The sequence below is a fragment of the Equus quagga genome, chromosome 2, assembly GCF_021613505.1.
Source record: "Equus quagga isolate Etosha38 chromosome 2, UCLA_HA_Equagga_1.0, whole genome shotgun sequence".
Lineage (NCBI taxonomy): Eukaryota > Metazoa > Chordata > Mammalia > Perissodactyla > Equidae > Equus > Equus quagga.
Window position 1 is genome coordinate 167801616 of NC_060268.1, and position 22358 is coordinate 167823973.

The following is a 22358-nucleotide window of genomic DNA, read 5'->3' on the forward strand; positions in this document are numbered from 1 at the left end:
TAAGGATTTACCTATTCTAGATATTTCATTTAAATGGAATCATACAGTTTGTGGCCTCTTGTGACTGGCTTCTTCCATCTAGCATAATGTTTTCAAGGTTCGTCCATGCTGTAGCATGTGCCAGAATCCCCTCCTTTTTAAGGCTGAATAATATTCCGTCGTCCGTATATACTGTATTTTATTTTTCCATCCATCCATCCATGCATGCATGCACACTTGGGTTGTTTCCACCTTTTGGCTGTTGTGAATGGAGCTGCTGTGAACATGGGTGGACACATATTTGAGTACTCCCATCCATTCTCTTCACAACAATCTGACCCAATCACATGATACTCCAGCTACAATCACTTCCCACTGCTCTTAGGATAATGCCCAAGCTCCTAAATGTGACCTTTGAGGTCCTCACGCTCTGGCCCCTCCCCACTGCTCCAGCATCATCTCTCCCACCTGCAATCCTGCCCGACTGACTTTTTGTTTCTTGCGTGTGCTGTGCTTTTCCTTGCCTCTGAGCCTCTGCAGATGCTGCTCCCTCTCTCTGGAACACCCTTCCCCTGGGTAAGAGGCAACTGCATTGACAACACTCATTTCCTTATCCCTCAAGTCCAACTAGCTGCACTAGGTCCCAGCAGAGCCAACAGTGACCTCTCTGTGGCATCGCAGAGCTTGCTGTGGGATAAAGCCACGCTGGACCTTGCTGTGAAATCCCACGGAGGCCATCCAGAGACACCTTGGGGCCTCTCAGATTTACGTCAGGTGTCACTGAAACACACCCTGCTGGGAAGTTTGAAGGTGGTCATGTGGACTCAGTGTCCTTGTGTCTGCCGAAGGGATGTGACAAGCTGCAGGACCAGTCCGTCGCCTTGCCAGCTGCTGGGTGTCCTGACTCACGTCTGCTCGGTACACATTCTCCACCCTGAACTGTGGGATGGGTATGAGGCAACCTTTACTTTTTCCATCGGAACTGGTTAACTCCCCACGGGCTGTAAGAAGTGGGGCAGTCGCTGTGAACTCTGGCCCCGTAATTCCACGATGGCCTCGAGCCCAGGAGGAGCCTGGCTCAGCCCAGAGGCAGAAGCTGGTGGGGCCACTGCTGAGAAAGCAGGAACCAAGCTCTCCAGTGCAAGGTAGTCACACCCTACCTTGACAGGCTCAGCCTCGCCCCCAGGGGGTTCTGGGTCACGCAGGATGTGGTTTTCTAAGGGTGGGGAAGTCTACACCTTCACTCTTCACACGCCGTTTCTTTTCTCAGCTTCAATTCTGAGCCTCTGCTCCCCGAGTCTGTACTCTCCCACAGGTGCTCACGGGACGCAAGAGCACACACACGTAGACGCACACTCCCACGTGGACCCGCACGCGTGCACACACGTACACTCCCACACTCAAGTGTACATGGACACACACGGACATGGACACATCCACGTGCAGACACACATACACGTGTGCATAGACACACGTGCACACATATACCTGTGGCTCTAACATGCTCTTCATTTCCTCTTTTTCTAACTTCTAAAAATGAGAACAGTCTAATATAACCCTCCCTTCTACATAATTCCTAATAGAGCCTTTATCATTTTTTTCCTTCAAATTCTCCATCATGCCAATTTCCGCATGCACATTTAGTAGAAACTGCCTGTGAAGACAGTACAACACATTCATTCTCTAAGAGATCAGTCATCTGCAACGACTTTCTTTTCTCTCTGTGAGGAAAAAAATGGAAGACGAGGCTGTGTGTTTATGAGGGCCTTTGAGGAAATGACTGGCTTTGAGGGGAGCCCGTCTGTCACTTACCTCCAGCACCTTCCCTGTGATAAACTGATGACAGGCTTCACATCTCACCCCAAAGAGCCCCTGGTAGTCCTTCTCACAATACGGAGCGCCGTCCCTGCAGGACAGAAGAGGGGTCAGCTCCTGAGAGGAGGCCGAGGGGTGGGGAAGACCCCAAACCACATTTCTGGGAGCCCTTTCCCACAGAATGGTCATGGAACGTGCTTCTCTGATCCCCGGCATTCACGTGCCTGGAGATCCACTCAGACATGATCAAAACCCATGAAACCAAGCGATCCGGGGAGCGCCGTGGTTCTCTGGGTCACACAGAGGTGACAGCCGAATCACCACACGATGCCCACTGCTGAGTCCACGCGTGTCTCAGACCTAACTAGCACAACCCGGCATCACTCCTGTTCACTACCAGCCACGTGGGCGTCAGACGCGCTCTCGGGTGTCCGTCTTCCTCTGAGGAGGCCCCACCACCACCTTCCCCCCACTGCCTTCTCAAGCCCGGGACACCGTCTCCTCAGCCCTTGGGAGGCCTGAGGGGCCCAGGGCCTTCTCATCCAGCTCCCGCCCTTCCTTCATCTACCTCAGAGCACAGGAAAAATACCACCTCCTACGTGTGTTGTTGCTGGACAGGTGGCAGAGCACCACTCTAGACGCCCGTTACTGACCACTGCGCAGCCTTCTGTGTTAGTCAAAAGCTGGGCGTTTTTCTCATGTTACTTTGGCTGTGCGTCAGAACCACCTGTGAGTGCTCCCTTTCTAACACAGGTGTTTCAGCATCACCCCAGACCTACAGAATTGGATTTCTAGGGGCTGGGGCCCAAGCTGCTTTTTTCCTTTGTTTCACTATATTCTTAAGTTAAATTCCTTTAATTTTTTTGAGTAGGCAATGTATTCACCTGGTTGGAGGACACTTTTTATTTATTTATTTTTTTGAGGAATATTGTTGCTGAGCTAACATCTGTGCCAATCTTCCTCTATTTTGTCTGGGATGCCACCACAGCATGGCTTGACAGGCAGTGTGTAGGTCTGAGCCTGGGATCTGAAGAGGTGAACCCTGGGCTGCCAAAGCGGAGTGTGCAAACTTAACTGCTACACCACCGGGATGTCCTGAGAACATTTTCTAAAGCATAAAAAAATGTATTGCAGGGGCTAGCCCGGTGGTCTAGTGGTTAAGTTCGTGCCCTCTGCTTTGGCAGCCTTGGGTTCGCAGGTTCAGATCCTGGGTGCAGACCTAGCACCACCCATCAAGCCATGCTGTGGCAGCACCACATATAAAATAGAGGAAGACTGGCACCGATGTTAGCTCAGTGACAATCTTCCTCAAGCAAAAAGAAGAAGATTGGTAATAGATGTTAGGTCAGGGCAAATCTTCCTCACCAAAAAAAAGAAAAAAGAAAAAAGTATCACAGACAATTTTCCCTCATTGTCACTAGATGCCCCCCCACCCATGCTCATTCTTTCCTCCTTAACTCAAAAGGTAACCACTGTAACTAGTTTCTCCAGGCTACATTAAAAAAAAAATACTTCACTTACTCTAACTTTTATCCCCACGAGCATCTGACTCTAACACCAACCCATTCCCTAGCCGTTGTTTTGTGCATTGGTCTTATTGGGCTCAGGGCCTAGACCCTGTGTGTTTTTTTGGGGAGGGGTCTACAAATATGTTCAAGACCTGGAAGGAAGACAAAGGGTCACTAGTTCCAAATAGGAAAAAAAAAATTAGCAGAAGTAAAACTATTAAATGCTTAATTAGTTACAACCTACAGTATAACATTATGTCACTTTCATTAACAGTTCAAGTAGACGACGATCAACATTTTGTTAAATTTATAGTAGGCAAACTAGGGCAACAGAAGAACAAAATTCTTTTCAAAAAGTTTACAAAAACTAAAGTTTTATAGTAGAAGTTAATATGGATTGCGGGCTGTGAATGTCTTTCCTTACGTCTGACTGGAGGGGGAGGGGTCCCCCAGAGCAGGGCCTACAGTACAGGCAGCCACGGGCCCCATCCCTGCGTGAAGGATCCGCGCAGCCCTGGCCCCTCTTACTTGCTGATGTACTCCCCGGTGAGGACCTTCCCGCAGGACTTGCATTTAAAGCACCCCAAGTGCCACTGCTTTTCCAGCGCCAGCAGCGCCTGCCCGTTCTTGATATCTCTTCCGCAGCCAGCACAATCTGGAAAAGAGCAGCAGCCAGCAGTTACTACATGTTTGTTTTGCTAAATCCAGTCATGCAGGCCGGCTCTGAACCCCAGAGTAAAACCATCACAAGCTCAATAAATATTTACTTAAGCACCATTTCATTCCGTTTTCTTTCCCTTTACAAAATTTTTCCCGGTTGTCTCACAGACCCCATTCTCACACAGCACGGAAACTTCATGAACCTCGGTAGATCCAAGGGGATGGATGTTCTTCATCTGTTTATTTCCTTGGGGTTTATTTAAATACCCTCTGAGCTCCAGCTGGCCCAGAGAATATTTAATTATAGTGTCTTGGCTGTGATTTTAAGAACCTGCTCATAGGCCTTTATTAATTGAGGGCACATGTGAGCAGCTAAGCACCTCCTGCTGGAGGCCACATATCACACTATATATGTGATTTCTGGAATGCTGTCCATAAATCTCATTTTTGTAAACAGGACTCTCCTTCCTTATCAACCTAGACCAGACTTTCCAAGATTTGTGATCATCAATTAAATGGCTCCTAATTCCTTAGCTTTAAATTCTCCTTGGCAGCCTCCTGTGAAGCAGATAAAGGAGAAAGGGTTTCTTCCTGTGAAAAGCGTGGGCCCTGGAATGAGATGGCCCAGTTCTGAGCCCCAGCTCCACGCTTCATTGGCCAGCCACATGGCCCAGGCTACCTCTCCCCTTTCTCAGCCTCGGTTTCCTCATATGGGAACCAGGATTCAATAAAAATCACGGATTTAGCACGGTGCTTGGCACATAGGAATTGGCTCCATAAACATCTGTTATTATAATTGCCATTATTATTCTGATTATTAAGTACCTCATTGTTAGGGAAGTTGAGTATTTAAAAAAACCCAGAAGAATGTAAATTGGTGCAACCTTTTTGGAAAGAAACATAAACATCTACAAACATTTAAGATCAATGTACCTGAGAAAGTAAAAGAAAGCAGGTGGCAGGTTGGCCATGATTTCCCCAACTGATCACGAAAAACACTCATGGAATAAAGCTATGTCCAGACAAGGCCACTCAGTGGCCATTCGGTACACAAAATGATTCAATACCCCCTCTTCTGAGCACATCCACGACGGCTGGTCCTTACTAATGACACTTCTAGCCCAACGTGAACTCTGTCTCATCCTGGAAAAACTGAGTGAGACACGCAGTCACTGACTGACTCCTGCTTCCTGACAACACCCAACCCAGAACTGCTCCCATTCCCCTGAATCCTCCCTAAAACTATCCAGCACAAGCTCAAACCCTGTAAAACTTCCTTCAAATGCCATCCCGAGATGGCTCACTACTCCTCTGGTTTTCTCCCTTGCTGCAGTTTAAGTGAACTCGGCTTTTTTTGACTATAGGTGTGCTTCTGCTGATCTTTGGTCAGTGGGCATTATTAACATAGCTTTAGATCCAGCAATTTCATGTCTAAGATTTTATTCTAGAAATAAATTTGCAAAACAGTGTGTGTGTGTGTGTGTGTGTGTGTGCGCGCGTGCACGCATGTATTCCCTGAAAAATATATCCTCATTCCCCGTAGCATTTTTGTAACAACAAAACTGAAAATAGCTTCTATGGACATTAATGAAGGACTAATTAAATTAATTACAGTATAGTCAATAATGGAATACTATGTGCTGTTAAAAATAAAGCAAATCTGCATGCTGACATGGAAAGATGTCCAAAATAGATTAAGTAAAAAAAAAAAAAAACAGCAAGCTGTAGAACACTACACACAGCATAAATTCATTCACAGAAAAATAGTAAAGAATAGGGTATATGTGTATTCGCAGACATGCTTGTATATAAATAGAACATTTCTTGGAAAAAAAACATAAGCTCGTAATACACTTCCTTCTGTGCAGAAGGACTTTACTTTTTTTTCATATCCTCTGTGTTGAGTTGTTTTTTTTTACCATGAGAATGTAAAAAAAAAAATTGAGCAAATATTTACAAAGTTAAAAATATATCTGCTATATAAGTTATGAATACTGAAGATTAGAATTTGTTAAAGTATAGCCCATTATAAGCCGAGTGTGTATTATATGGTCACAAAGCATCACATATTCTTTTAAAAGTTGGGTTTATATATATCCCAGCATCTCACCAAAAATCTTATAAAGGAAATCTCACATCTGGTAGTTTACTATAAAGATAAAAGTGAAGGGGTATAATATTTGCTTATAAATACAGATTTTAAAGGTTAGGAACACAGCACGGTCTTGAGATAAATTGACAGTTTTAATCCAAGATGAACTGAATTTTTTCTTCATTCTTCAGATTACATCATGCCCAGTAGGTGGCAGTAAAGATTTAAAATAACAAACCTGGGCGATAGAATTTTTAAAGCAGAAAATAAACTTTAGGAATGGCTTTTCAGTTCTACAACTGGAGACAGCTGGGCTCAGGGAGGTTGGCAGAGCCAGACGGGGTCTCTCCCTGCCTAGAGGTGAGATCTAGGGAGACGGAAGATGGGGGAAGCATAAGAGCACAGGCTTTGGGATTAGCAAGACTTGGGCAAGTTAACTCTCTCCGAACCATCTTTCTTCATCTATGAAATGCTGACAATAATACCTACTTCCTAGATTGCTCTGAAGGTGAAGAGAGATTCTGCATTACGAAGTGCTTGGTACGCGTTGGACACTCAATGTGAAAACCCCTTGAAAGAAGCTGAGACACAATTTGAGAGCAATAATGACCTCTCTGATCATTCTACGTTGAGGGCTTTCGATGAACTAGGCACCATGTGAAGGTTATATAGACATGATACTATTTATTCTTCATAGTCATTCCTTCATCCTAAATCTTGACATAAATCAAGCAAATCAACAAAGACTGCCTCCTAGAAAGTAAAACACCAGCCCATGATGCAAAGTATTCCAGTGTATTCCACAGAGGCTACCCATTCACTCTTCTCTGGACAAAGCCATATTCTCCACTTAAGCCTGACGTCATGCTGGGGAAAGTGGAAAAGATGAAGAGACAGAAAGGCTCATGCTGGATTGTTCTCGCCTCCCATGCTCATTCCACTTAAGCTCTTTTATAAAGAACGAAATGTCCTACTCTCTATCTTCATGTTTTTCAGCTGTTGAGAAAATTGTTTCCACATCACTGAAGCAGCTGCTGACAAATATAGAAAGCTGGTGATTGGCACTGGAATTATTGTCAAAGTCAGAAATAGGTGAATATGGAGCAGCATTAAGGGAATCAAACCCTCTAGCGACTGATAAGTGTTCTATCATGGACAAATAATGACCAAAGGTGAAAAAAGGCGACAGTGGCAACAATAAAAACTTCACCCCCAAGCCTGTCATTCTTGGCATTGGGAGCCAGGAGAAAAGCAGAGATTTGGTTACTCGTGTGCAAGCGAAACCCACATCCAAGTACACACCTGGTTCCATATATATTTCATTTCGTTCAAAGGCAACAGATATCCTTGAAAATAGGGATCCTGCTTCTCCGTTTAATGTATCTAAATTTTTTTTTTTTTTTTTTTAGCATAGGGCCATGGATACCTGGGCTTCAAAAGTATTTAAGTTGAAGAAGATGAGAAATGTCTCTCAGGAAGGAAACCACTGTTCCCAAGCTAAGAAAGGTGTCATCACTTGGGTAGTACTTAAGATCCTGATAGCCTGGATGCCTAGGTGCTCCTTGAAAACTGTTTCTGCCTTCCTAGAATTTCCCATTTGGGAAGAGTAAGGGCCCAAAAGGTGTCTTACTGAGTGAAGATGCCTCTCTGGAAAAGAAGGCTGAGGACATGGAGCTATAGAAAAGGGAACCACTTAGTAACCGAAAGCCCATGCATCCCCAGCTTCCCAGGCCTGCACACTTCAGTCATGCCTAGAACCACTGCTGAAGGTGGAAAGTGCCATTCAGAGTAGCTACCCATCTAGGATCAAAGCTTCCCGAATACGGAATTGGACTTTTTCTAGAGTCTTGGAATTTTTGGCTACGGTCTTAGAGCTGAAAACGATGGGGATAAACATTACATCTTTCAAAGAAGGGTGCTAGGAATATCCTTGCTGGACTCACCCAAGATCTACCTGCTGAGTGTCAGCCCCTACTGCCTGCCTATCTCTGGAACCCGAAATTCGAAAAGGCATAGAGGAGAGTCAGCAGGGGAGTTGCCCACACAGCTGGAGTGTGGTGTTCCCTCCCCTCTGCTGTGAGAAGACTCTTCGAGAAGGGAAGACCAGCCTCCCATTGTCTACCTAGATGTTTACTGAGTGGGGATGCTCAGGCCCTGGTGCTGTCAAGGGATCCAAGAGAAGCTTGTTGTTAGAGTTCTTGGGACAAACTGACTGGAGTGTCCTGGAGCTTGGAAGCGTTCATAAACAAAAAGTGTGCAGCCTGCTGAATTTGGAAGCTGGCTGGAGCCCCTCCTGATGGCAGGCTAAGGAGAAGACAGAAGAGGAAGAGGTGTGCACCTCCACTGTCTGGCTCCCGGGGGATGCACTTGTGTCCTGTGGATGGTACCCAGGCTCAAGCATCATGAATGAACCCACCTGAGAAGGCTGCCTGCCCAGGGTGGGGGACTGCACTAATAAGAGGCTGTGGGAGGCCATGAGTGAGCAGGACCTGAGGCTGCAATGGAGGAATGGGGTTTGTTGTAACAGGTTGGCCAGAAAATGTACACTTTTGTCAAGGAACTCATAATAGGCCCCATTAAAAAAACCATGTCTCCAACCAGTGTTAGCTGAAAGGAACTGTGATAATGCCAGAGTTACAACACCTTTCCTGCTCTACCTCTAATCCCCCCCTTCCCCCCCCTCCCCCCCCGCCCGGACTCCAAAGGAGCCACAAGCAGGACGGGATGGAGGTACAGAAGGAGTAGAAGAAGAGGCTGTGCCCCCTTCCTCGTTGCAGGTCTCCAACTTGGGTTGAGCCTGAATGCGAAGCGGTGCAGCTCTGAAATGGATATGAAAATAACATTTTCAACTGGCCTGGACTTTTAAGAGCTGAAAGTGACCAGAAAGCTACAGGATCTGCCTAAGATATTATTAAGGGTGGGAGAGAGAATGCTGACAGAGGATAATAAAAGTAGCCACGGGAAAACACAAGACTTTTCAGTGTTTTGTCCCACATGTATTTTGGCCCATTCTGCACGCTAATTGTACGACTCACAGCATTAGCAACTTTGGATGCAAAGAGATCTAGAGTCAAATTCCAGCTCTGACCCTGAAGCAAGGGACTTTGGGCAAACTAGGCAACCACTGGGCTCCAGTTTCCTCATCTGTAAAATGGGTAGGTTAACAATACCCACCTTCCCGGGCTGTTGTGAGGATTGAAGAGAATATGCACTATCACTGAGCAGAGCGTAGAGCACACGGTAAACACTCTGTGTCTGTTCTCACAGCTGCAATAATCTACAAAACCTACATTTCCTCTTCCTCTTAACAAATACACATGACCCACTGTCAGCCTCCAGGGAAGGCATTTTGCTTTCTCTGGTTCCATCATCATTATCATATTATTATCATTGTTATCATTCAACTTTTAACTTTGTTTTTGGTGAGGAAGATGGTCACTGAGCTAATATCTGTTGCCAATCTTCCTCTTTTTGCCTGAGGAAGATTGTCCCTGAGCTAACATCTGTGCCAGTCTTCCTCTATTTTGTATGGGGGACACCGCCACAGCGTGGCTTGATAAACGGAGTGTAGGTCCACGTCCGGGATCTGAACCTGTGAACCCTGGGCCGCCAAAGCAGAGTGCTTGAATTCAACCACTACACCACCGGGCTGGCCCCTCAACTTTTAACTTTTGAAAGGTCTTGTACTTCTGTTGACTCAGTCCACTCTTAGGGATCCTGCTCACCTGGAAGCACAGTGGTTATCGACATTCTACAGATCACAGAATGTTTGAGAGTCAGAGGGACCTTGCAGACCATTTGACGTAAATGCTTCATTTTGCAGACAGGAAGCTGAGGCCCAGGGTGGACCTGGGTTTTACACAAGGCCACACAGCTGAACAGTGTCTGACTAACTGCAGAGTGGGGATCTTCTGTTTCCAAACGCATGAGTCAGGCCTTTCTGGCTTATAGGGCTTCTCTGGGTTTAAATCGTCAATCATGGGTTTGTTTTCCTGGTTATTGCCTCTTCCACTGTCAGTTGGCTAAAACAGCCATGATGGAACTGGAGCACGAGGTGTTCACTTGAGGGTAAAGATTGTGTAAGTAGAGAATTATGGGGAACATAATGTAAATCGCAAAAGGGACCAGAGAGGGCCTTTACTCATTTAATTGATGCTTGCTGAGATACCGAGATGTTATAAAATATCCAAAGGGATTTGGAGTCTGTTCAGAGTATTTCCTTCTTTACTGTAAAATTTTAAAAATTAGGAATAAAAAAAATCAACTTTTAGTATTGAAACTGTTGCCCATATAAGTTCCAGAAAATTCAAGCTTTCTCTGGAATTCTTTTTTAAGAATAATACTAAAAAAGAAACTATATTTGTCATCAACAAAGATTAGCACATAAGTCCATGGCTATACACATGGAAACAAAATCATTTCAGATTTAAGTTGTCATTAATAGAAAGTGGAATAAGACTTTGGAAACCCTATAAAATATTCAAGTGATGTCCTTTTAATAGACTGCTAACTTGAGGCACTTTATGCCTGGCCAGGACTCAATCTAAGGAACTTCAAGGAAAACAAAAACCAAATTTAAGTTCCAGTTTGGCTAACTTGAGTCCTGAATTGAATGACATTGTATCTTGTCACTTAACTGTTCCTACAGGGCATGGATTTCCCATTATCTTGTGTGATAAAATGGTGAAGGTTGAATGCTAGAGGAGAGTTGTTCTGTCCAAAAGAGAGAAAAAGAAGGGACATAGAAAAGAGTAACCAGAACATGGGTCAGATTGTAAAGTTAAGCTGCTTTGAACACAAGCTTTCAACATGTGTCAGATCAGCCTCTGACATATGGATTCCCTCATGAGACTAACTGGAAGCATGTAGTGGCTGCCCACTTCATATGGGACAGATATTTCTAGTCTGCTAGGGTTCCCTTCCCTCCATAGGGTCTAAATGCCAATTGCCACTCATCGTCATGCTTGAACTGACTGCATGCACCTGTTACCTGCCTGGCCTTTTTTGTAAACCCTTGAATTTATAACCCATGGATTATTAAAAAATCTAGACTTTCTTGATATTATTATTTTTTTTAATAAGAGTTGGCCTACAGTTTTAACATCTTTAAGGTATAAAGGATTTGGGTATTTGAAAACCTTCCCTTGACCAAAATGTCCACATCATTTAGTAGTGATATGAATGTCCATCCAGCAAGTGGAGATTGCTGCATGTTGACTTTCATCTTCATCTGGGCTCTTAAATGTTGTCAGGTTGTCAGGTTCTAAACTGGACATCTATAAGTTGATAAACGGTGACTGGCCACAATCCTTTTTTTTGCTGAGGAAGATTAGCCCTGAGCTAACATCTATGCCAATCTTCCTCCACTTTATATATGGGTCTCCACACAGCATGGCTGAAGAGTATTGTAGGTCCATGCCCAGAATCTGAACTCACAAACCCGGGCTGCCAAAGTGCAGCACACCAAACTTAACCACTATGCCATGGGGGCTGCTCCCATAGTCCACTTTCTAAAAAAACTTAAACCAAGTCACTGAAATGAGTCCACAATCTTCCTTTTTGCATTTCATGGCAAATACCATGGGTATGGGGTCACCACAAGAAGGACAGGTAGAGGGTAAAACAGAAAGTAAAACTGCAAAAGTGTTAGGCAAAGCACTTTTCAAGAATTAGTCTTTAAAAGTGCTTTTTAACTTCTGAAATTCTCTGCCGCCATTAGCCAAAAAAAGCACTATGATGTCACAAGACAAATATTGACTGGGGGTGGAGGGTCAGAATGTTCATGTAAGTGCAATGTGTTTGCCACTCTGTAAAAAGGGTCTCAATGCTACGAATAGTTTATATCTCAAATTCACTAAAAATGACCCTGAATTATTTTAAAAGGTTTCTGTGCTGCCTGAATATGTAACCTTGAACCAGACTTTCCATAACCGCTCACATCCCTGCTTAGGTCAGTTCCTCCCTTTGCTGTCTTGATGGCCACAATGGAAAGGAACATCACAAGCCAGAGCAGACTCTGACCTGCTATTTTAAGTGAAGGATCTTGTTGTCTTTGGAAAACAATACCGCACAACAAAGTTTTTATGGGCCATAATAGCAACAGATTAGCATCATCAGCTTCATCAGCAAAACTGAAGGCAGGCCTGGCAGCAGCCATTTTCCAAGTCCTCTATAATCCAGTATTTGGCAATAAATCCTATCTTTCCTCCTTTTAAAGAGCATATCCTATATACTTATAGAATTTCAGTTACTTTGGTCATAAGTTTCATAAATATAGACCATTTACACATTTGAAACTTCCAATTCTAATCCCTAAACCAGTGCTCACAGAATTCTCTTAGGAGTATTATGGATTCCCAAGGTCAAGAAGCTTTCTCCAGGGCCAGCCTGGTGGCACAGTGGTTAAGTTCTTGCACTCTACTTTGGCAGCCTGGGATTTGCTGGTTTGGATCCTGGGCGCGGACCTACACACTGCTTATCAAGCCATGCTGTAGCGGCATCCCACATAAAACAACTAGAAGGACTTACAACTAGGATATACAATTATGCCCTGGAGCTTTGGGGAGGGAAAAAAAAGAGAGGAAGATTGGCAACAGATGGTCTCTCAGAGCCAATCTTCCTCACCAAAAAAAAAAAAAAAAAAGGAGAAGAAGAAGGAGCAGCTTTCTCCTTTAACTAGTATTTGGTGTGCTTTTCCCCATATTCATGACTAGGATCTGAACTGGAAATTAAAAGGAGCCAGATTGTTTGCCTTTCCTCTCCATTAATTGATTATGAATTTATTAAGCAGGAATCCCACGGCTAATGCTGCTAGGCATGATGGCAAGCATCAAAGAAACAGAAGATAGTCTGTTACAGACTTGGTACCAACTCAGACTCTCACCCCCAAACCTCATTAGAATCAAGAACTCATTAGAATTGAAAGTCTGAGAAAATCCACTAATTACCTTTGGAGTATGGCTTTGAATGGCCCACAAATACACCACAGTGCTCAGGACAGCACTCAATAACTGATGGGCCTATAGAGGCTGCATTTCTCATGACCCGCCTGGAACAGGGTGAATGACATGGCTGCCTTCTACCCAGTAAGAATGCCAGATATGTGAGAGTATACATTTATGGAGCAGAACATGTACTTTGGAAAGGACGTGGAAAAGTGGTTAGGAGCTGACAACTTTAACATCTGCTTAAAGAAAGCGTCCACTGCCTTGTGAAAGGAATCTCTTCAACAGCCACTCTTTCATTTCCCTGAGCAACAAATAAAAAGAACACCACGCCTGGATTTCCTAGGGCAGTAATGGAGATTCTTCGAGGAGAAAAAAAAAAAAATTAGCATAAAACATTAATACTATTTTTTTCACCTGCTCCAATTTTTAGGTTTAAGGTTGTATCAAAGAGAACTCTGTGTGTGTGTGTGTGTGTGTGTGCGTGTGTGTGTGTGTTCACACACATGTTTTCAGAACTATAAGTAAAAGGAAGGACTAAATGTAAGGAATAAGCCAACATCCTAATATGTACAGTCACAACTTCAAAATTCCCAGATAACAATTTCCAAAGCCCAGCTGGTGGAGGACAGACCCAGAGGATCACTGCTTTGCAGGCCCTCCCCCTGAACTGTCAGTCTGCGTTTGTCCCAGGTGGTTGCTCAGCATCATTTCTGATGATGCAAACATCATAGGGATTGACCCCAGATTAAAAGTAGGATTCTCTTTTGACTGAAAATGCCATGAGGACAGCAACAGGAAGATGGGAAGCTGTGACCCAATCATGGGATGCTCTCAGAAAAGGCTACAGTCACATGGCAGCCTCAAGGATACTGATTTCCAATCTGTCTAGGTGAAAAGTTCAGGCCATAGCTCCAGTGGACAGGGCGTTCTTGTCATGGGGCCTCCCCTAGGACAGGACAAGTGACCTCTCACCAGTACTTCTCAGTGGGTTCGGAGCAGTTCTCCTTTCTGCCTACAAGGTATAATCCACACAAGCCTCGTAAACATTATTTGATCCCTGAGCCACCCCTCAAAAGGGCAATTGTTACGTATTTTTCCACAAGAAGACAGAACTAATATGTCAGAAGCTCAAAGCCTGAGTCCTCAGCACTGTTGATACCCTTTTCGGGACAGGGTTTGGAAAATTGGGGGTCAGACTTCTACCAGCAGGCTGAGCAATGGCCAAGTAGTCCTCTATGGCCAGCAGCGGAGGAGGAAAAGGGGTGAAAAAGAGGAAGGAAGAGTGGGAGAGTGAGCAAATAAGGGAGGAAGCAAGACAGAAGCCCCAGGAGAAGGCTGCTACCCGCAATCACCGGGAGGCATTCAGTGGTGCCCACTCCACAGCCACACTGTGGACACCAGAGGACACCAGGCCAACTGTTTCTGGGGGGTGGTAGCCACTGCTTTAAAGATTTGTGATGGTCCCTAGCCTACCCCTCTGAAAGCTGTGCCAAGACCCAAATGAATCACAAACAGGGACTCAAACAAATGCTTGCACAGGCACATTCACAGCAGCACTATTCACAATACCAAAAAGGTGGGAAGGACCTACATGTCTAATTAACAGGAGAATGAAGAAACAAATGTGGTCTCTCCATGGTGGAATATTACTCAGCCACAAAAAAGAAATGAGGTACTGATAAATGCTACAACTTAGATGAATTTTGAAAACATTATGCTAAATGGAAGAAGACAGAAACCAAAGGCCACATATGTAAGATTCCATTTGTACGAAATATCCAGAATAGGTAAATGCACAGAAACGAAAGTGGATTGCTGGTTGCTAGGGGCTGAGAGGAGGAGGGAACAGGCAGGAGCTGCTTAATGGGTAAGCTTAATGGGATTTTCTTCGGGGCTGATGAAGACGTTTTGGAACTAGATAAAGGGGGTGGTTAGACGACATTGTGAATGCTCTAAAATGTTCACTTTAAAATGGTTAATTTTTGTTATGTGAATTTCACCTCAATGAAAAAAAGTACCAAGAAGGTTTGTTCCTGCACTGATTTCCCTAGTTCAAGTGTAAACTTTAACTGGTGAAGAGTTTTCTCATAAATCTTTAACTGGCTGTGGTTGCCCAGCATACACGGGCCCTTGCCCAAGAGGAAATCATACTTGGGTTTTACGTCAGTTTCTCAGGTTCACTTCTCATTAGCAAACTCCAGCTCATTTACTCCAAAGACAGGAAGGAGAAAAGAGGGGGGAGAATGTCAGTTTCAGTACTTTCATCATGTGACCAGTCACTTAATGCACGCACACACACACACACACACACACACACACACACACACACGGCTGAAGGTCACAGCAAGGGCAAACTGTAGTGAGATTTGTCTGGAATGGGCCTTCTATTTTATTTCATAAAATTAACATTATTTTATTTTTTATGTACTTGAGTTATAAATAGGTAATACACACACATGGTTAAAAAATTTATTTTCATATAGTACAAATAATTTCCTTCCTTCCTGGCTCCCAGCCACTCCCTCCCTCCCTGCTAGAGACCAGTACTAATAGCAATGTCTTAATATCTTTCTGGAGAATATAGGAATATACAGTTATAGGTATACCCAGCAGTCCTTTGAACAGCTAAATCTTTACCGCTACTGAAAAATTAAAATTAAACTGGCGGAATGACTGCTGTTGCAATCATTAAAATTGTAGTTTTATTGATAAGTTGTTAGAAGGTGTGGGTCTTATTACATAAGAGGCATATCTAGGGAAACAAAAATAGGAAATAACAAAATGCTGTTAACTTTCCATTGACTGAAAAGACTTTTTGTGCCCACTTCCACTTTTTGCCATTTAGTTGCACCCATTCCTTATAAAGCAGGAACTTTTCTTGCAACTGAGATAATCAAGGCTCTGGTTAAGTGAAAAGACGTGTCACTCTGGGATCTTTATGTCTGACTCATAATTATTATAGATTTCTGTCTGAAAAATCTGAATGTTAATGTTCCTTCGCGCAACATACCTTGTTTCTCTGTAACGAACCTCTGGCAAACATGTAAATCCTAAACTGTCTCAACACCCCACTCCATAGCCAGTAGAGCAATACTGGAACTGCCAAGCCAGGTGTGACCCCTGCCCCTCCAGGCCTGAGGCTGGCATCCTAAACTCCCAGAGAGGTGAGGCCTCCCTCCAACCTCCCACCCAAAGCTGGGGAAATACATTCCCTGATATTTCTACTTTTTAAAAAAAAAAAAAAAAACCTTGTGACTCTGTCGCCAACAAATTTTTCCGAAGCAATAACCACTTCCCCTTGCATTAAATAAGGGAAAAAGCCTGTAAATACGATGAGAAAATACAAGTTTAAATGGCCAATACTCCTTGCTTCCCATGCATGCAAGCTGTATCTATGTAATTTTACAAAACCACAAAAGTCATCTTCATTGAAGTAGCAGTCAGAACTCAACATTCCGGACCTGCAAGCTGAAAGTGACTTCCTCAGAAGGCTCTCCTGGGATGGCTTCAATTCACTCGCTAAGTGAACATTTATGCACTTGCAGTGTGCAAGTGCTATTCATAAGGACAAAAAAAAAATACAGTCCTTGCCATTAAGGAGCCATAGTCTGGTCAGAGAGATAAACATACAAAGAACAGCAGGACTGTAATGGGTAATAACTGTCAGAAATGCAAAGCACATCTTTGGCTAGGACACATGTGAGCTGGCCCTGATCCCAAGGCATCTGAGCAAATTCAAGGCTTTCAGCCTTTTGTGTGATGCTCAAAAGAAAAAATGATTTTTGACAAGAAGATAGGTGAATAAAATGCCATGGGAAGAATTTATGTAAAATTGTACACACATCTACAGCACTGAGAGCAATATGCAGAAGAATGTGCACCAGAATGTTAATAGAGGGGATGTCCTGGCGATGGGATTTCAGGTGATTTTTATCTCCTTCTTTGTACTTTTCTGTAATATTTGTACTCTTTTACGACAAATACTTAAACCCATTTAAAAAGAGAAGATTGTTATTAGCCCGGTTTAGAGAGAGAAACGGCTTTGACTCAATTTCCAGAATGTTGATCCAGGGCTTTATGTGCTAGACCTTGCATAAGAGAGGACAACAGGTCCTTATATTCAGTGAGTTCATTATCTTGGTGGTGGAGGCGGGCACACATCTAAACAATGAAAGTGCAATAGGTTACGTACCAATGTTGGTTTCTTGGTTGTGACGAATCTATCATAGTAATATATTACGCTAACTGTGTAAAAAAGAATTTGGCTGGTGCCTGGAACAGAGGAGGTGCTCAAAGAAACGTTTGCTGAGTGAATGAATGACATCCAACATCTTTCTTTGACATGGTCCTTTTTATTCACCTTCTTCATCTTTTCTCACAGCCATCACCTGTACCCACAATCAGTTATCTCCCCAGCCCTGACCACCGATGCCAAATTGCTGCTTTTGCATACCACTGCCGCCATTACTGCCTTAATCTTTCTAGCACAATGTTTTCATCTGGTCATCCTCGAGGTTTGAGACTACCTGAGGAGCTGCTCTTTGCCAAGCTCCTCAAGGCCTCCCTAAACCTGTCCCCATCGCTCCATCTTTCCACTTTCACTTCCCAGGACATGGAGCACAGCATCGGTTCTGTCCGGGTTTCCTCCGGCACTGCCTTTACAAGTGCCTTCCCACATTTACACTGCCCTTCTATGCAGTATCTCATTTAATCCTCATAACAACCTTTAAAAGTAGCTATCTTCCAATAGTAGGATGAGGGGACTGAAGTTCTGAGACATCAAATAACTCGTCCAAGGCTGCGTGACTGTAAGAGGTAAAACCAGGATTCACCCCAGGCATTCTGAGAGTAGGGCCACGTTCTTACCCATGTGCTATCTCCTCTTCCTTCTTTCCTCTCTGAGTATCTCTAAGCTTAAGTTCTAGTCTTACGATTTCCTTAAAGAATAATGGTTAACATATATACGTACTTACTAGGTGTCATGAATCTTCTAAGGACTTTCCTTATATTAATCCCAAGAACAACCAATTGAGAAAGGAACTATTATTGTTTCCCATTCTATAGGCAAAGAAACAGAGGCACAGAGAGATTGCGTTATCAAGGCCACACAGCCTCTAAGTGGTAGAACTGGGATTAGAACAAGCCAACAACCTGTCCAGAAGCCATACTCTTCAGCAGTGTCCTCCTCTGCCACGCCATTCTACAGAAAAAAAATGTCTGACGATGGAGGAGCAGATGGGTTTTTGGAGACCTACCATAAAACACATCACCAAGAGTCAAACTTCAGCAATCTGTGGGCTATGTATGTGTTGATGTGTTCCTACCTTCACTGGTTTTTATACTGGTGGAAAACATCAAATGAGCAGAGAAAGACAGCTATCATGAACAGAAGAGTGAAAAAATTGGAGTCACAAAAAGTAGAGACTGTCTTACACAAAAATCCAGAAATTAATGCCTGAACAGTAAGTTATTGTTTTCTAAGCACACAGCACTCTTACGTATGTGCTCACTTCCTCTTACAAGGTAGGTACCTATTACTATCCCATTTTACAGATAAGGAAATGGAGGATGGAGAGGTCAAGAGACTGCTACTAAGTGGCAGAGCCAGGACCTGGCCCAGCATGAGATCATCCCCGCTCCCCTATTGTTAGGTGCCTCAGCAGACAAGTCCCACTCAACCTGTAAATGATTTCTTGAGAGAGAATATAACGATAAAATAAAAATTATCTTGCAACTATTAAAAGCTGTTGCACCAAACAGAAAGGTAAAATAACGGAAAAATTCTTCCTCCCCTTGGAAACATGCACGTGACTCTCTCTGGAATGCTTTAAATTCAGTCCAAGGAGCGCATGAGCCCTGACACCTGTAGGAGTTCCAGTTGCAGTTGGAATAATGACAGTGCTGCACAGAGAGGGATAAGAGAGAGAGGAAGATGGCTTTGGATGTATTTGTGTGTGGGTGTTCCTCGAGTCAATCCGCCAAACCCACACACAATCAGACATGAGTCATACAGCCTTTGAAACGGACTGGGTGAGTGTAGACAGCAGCCCACTCCTGCTCAGATGCCTGAAATAGACAGGAGCTGTGTAGGAAACAATGATCCAAACCCGATTTCCATACGCTCTAGTTTGCCACACACAGACTTCGCCCTCCCCTGGCTCCTTAACCTATGGGAATCCAGTCCCTCAGTTACTGGCAAATACATGAAGAACAGAGTGGAATTAAGTTTTAGAGGAGTGTATGCAACCTTCTGGTAGAGCATGATGTCTTCCGGACATATATTTCTGTTTTTAAAGCATGGATCAGCTATACATAGCGTGTTGATTTTTTTTTATTACTAGTAAAAGCAGTTTAGTTAATGTTCATCACAACCTTGTGAGGTAACTTTTACTATTATCTCCATTATATAAAGTTTATTGATTTTTTTTTCCTTGAGGAAGATTAGCCCTGGGCTAACATCTGCTGCCAATCCTCCTCTTTTTGCTGAGGAAGACTGACCCTGAGCTAACATCTGTGCCCAACTTCCTCTACTTTATATGTGGGACACCTGCCACAGCATGGCTTGCCAAGCAGTGCCATGTCTGCACCCGGGATCCAAACTGGCGAACCCGGGCTGCTGAAGCGAAACGTGCACATTTAACTGCTGCACCACCATGCTGGCCCCATTTATTGCTTATTGAATTTAAATTGCATTAGACTGGATGCTGCAACAATTTTAACTAATTCAGGGGCCATAATCCTTAATTGAAGTGGTTTGTTTCTATGAATAACTTCCTGATGGTTCCCATTCACCAAGCCTTGCTCCAACAGGGAGGCAATTATGGCCTGCAGAAAGCACACAGTCCTTGAAGGCAGACACTTGGATAAATCTGCAGACAAGTCAGGTCATCGTTCCAAGGCCCAGCACCTCCATCTCTGAAAATCAGACTGATACTTAACCTTGTAAAATAAATATCAGGGACGTAGCATGGCATCTGGGGCCAGACAGCCTGGGTTTGTATCCCAGCTCCATCACTCACTGTCTGTGTAATTTGGGGAAATTACCTAACCTCTCTGGTCCTTTGTTTCTTCATCTGTGAAAAGGGGATGGTTTTAGTATCACCTTATAGGGTGGTTATGAGGATTAAATAAGTTAAAATTTATAGACCAGTTACACATTGCCTGGTTCACAATGAGTACTACGGGAATGCTTGATGAAGAAAATAAAATAGACAGAAAGGTTAGAAGCAGCATTTTAAGGTGGAAGGAAGCACGGAGCAGAGCGTCTACAGCATCACAGGCACTCCACTGGCAGTTCTCCCTAAATCAGAGCAGTACAGACACGGCAGCCCCTGAGGGGCTGGAATAGAAACTGCATCTCTATCCGGGAAGCTCAAAAGGAGACTAGTTTATGTACATTCTCATCATCTCATTGCCTTGGCTTCTGTTGGCCACTCTGTGCTTCTCTCCCTCTCTTGTTGTCTTCACCTCCTAGCAATGATGGAAAACCAGCCATAGAATGCGAAATAAAACTGCACTTCAGAAGAGGAAACTCGTTTTTGAAAGAACATTTCAAAGGAAAAAGAAGATTGTGGCTCTCTAGTTCATCGACTGTGTGAACATTATCAAAGAAGAGTTTCACTTTTTGCTTTTATTTAGGAAGCTTCACTAAGTTAAAAAAAATTTCTTTAAATAAGAATCAAAGTCACATCAGGATAGTTTTAAAGTATAGGGCAACTCTTAAAGAATTACAAATAATGACCAAGTGTTTTCTAATTATGCTCCAATGAATTTCAGAAACTTGCCGAAAATTCCCTTGCTCCAGTCTTTGTGCGCCTGCCTTGTTTGGGCATTCTGCATGTGTGTAGCCATCTATAAGGGCTCTCTTCTTTACAGACACCCACACCCACATGCCCTACAAATGCTATTTGAGTACTTATTTAAATAGACAAGTACTTGTTGAAAATAAAAATGTTCTGACCAAAGCCATTGCATAGAATTGGGATTTCATCCACTGAGAGCAGAGGAGAAAATATCATTTGGTCTGTCAATTTGCGTTTAAGCAATATTCATTAAATTTAGCATTAGAAATGTGGATTTGATCTTGATATATTTTTACACCTAAACTTTTAATTTCTTTCTTATGTGCATAACATGTATGTCATATAAAAATAGAAAATATAGATAAAGCAAAGAAATGTTTAATAAAAATTAGAATAATCATTTTGCTAGATTGTGACTAGGAAAAATGTCCCCAAATTGCATGCACGGAGAGGACGGGAAGCCTTTACAAATATTACATTTCTGTTTCTTAAATTAAACAATGAGGAGTATTAGATAAAACCAAAAAGAGAGCCCCAAAGCACAGTCAAGAGGCCTGCCTCTAATCCTACCTTATTATTGGATAGCCTGAGTATGCCCACGAGCCTCAATTTCCCCACCTATCAAGAAAGATAATTGTACTAAGAGATGCCACAGAATTAGAGGATGCGGCCGTTCCTATTTATAGGCCTTTGGACACAATCCACCGTTACAGCTGTCATCCCATCCTCGGACTCCTAAAATCCTCTTTTTCTTAACTAGACTGAACAATTCCTCTAAAGTTTTGTTAATGTACTTTCAAAGCAAGCCCTCCCACACAGTGGGTGACTATTGCCACCCAGATCACCTTCCCGATGACCTGGTTAGAGCAGGGTAGGTAAGAACAGCGAAGGACTCGAAGTCCTGCTGGCCGCCCAGCACTGTGCCCTGCCTTGTAGCTATTATTCTAGTTTTTTACCAGCAGGGCATGTAAATTTCACATGCTAAGGATCCAGTCATGTGTATTGAATAAGTTGCACTAATACATTTATTTTCTTCTTTCCTCCCAATGGTCAAAATCCAATTTCTATGCAAATACCTTGGTCAGAACATTTTTAACAGGTATAAGGATTCTTCTACTTTAACAGGAAGATTTGGAATCTGTTGCAAATTGCACAAAATTCCTCTGGAGCAGAAGTGGCTTACCTCATTCCCATGGACTGAGATGGGCAGGGCTTAAAGGGGTATTTCCAGGTCTCCCAGGGACTGGAAAAATCCACAGGAACCAACGTAAACCTCTAGTCCACTTCCCAATGCCCACGAAAGAGAAGGAAGTAGAGCTTCTTAGTTTGGTGCCCAGAGTTCAGGATACGCCTCACTTAAAAGTTAACTGACCTACCCAGGGTTATTTACTAGAAGAAATAGTGCAATTGGTCACTATTTTTATTTTGGGGGAAGTTCCTTTTCTTTGGATTCCTACAGATCAGACAAAACCTTGTCATAGGAATCGCAAATCCCACCATATACGTATAGCTTGTTCCCACACTGTCTTCAGATCTCTCCTTAGGTGTCACCTTT

General features: G+C 43.4%; 1 protein-coding gene across 20 annotated transcripts in view; it reads right to left on the reverse strand.

The window, feature by feature from the left end:
• Positions 1-22358, reverse strand: part of ABLIM1 (actin binding LIM protein 1) — a 290842-nt gene that overhangs the window by 89806 nt on the left and 178678 nt on the right. For all 20 annotated transcript variants that reach the window (XR_006887430.1, XM_046652354.1, XM_046652363.1 and 17 more), the window contains exons 5-6: positions 3831-3957; positions 1792-1885 (exon numbers count right to left, since the gene is read on the reverse strand). Coding sequence is in view for 19 of the 20 variants with exons in the window: in XM_046652354.1 (XP_046508310.1) it covers positions 1792-1885; positions 3831-3957 (221 nt within the window). In the remaining variant the exon portion in view is untranslated. The remainder of the gene's footprint in view (positions 1-1791; positions 1886-3830; positions 3958-22358) is intronic.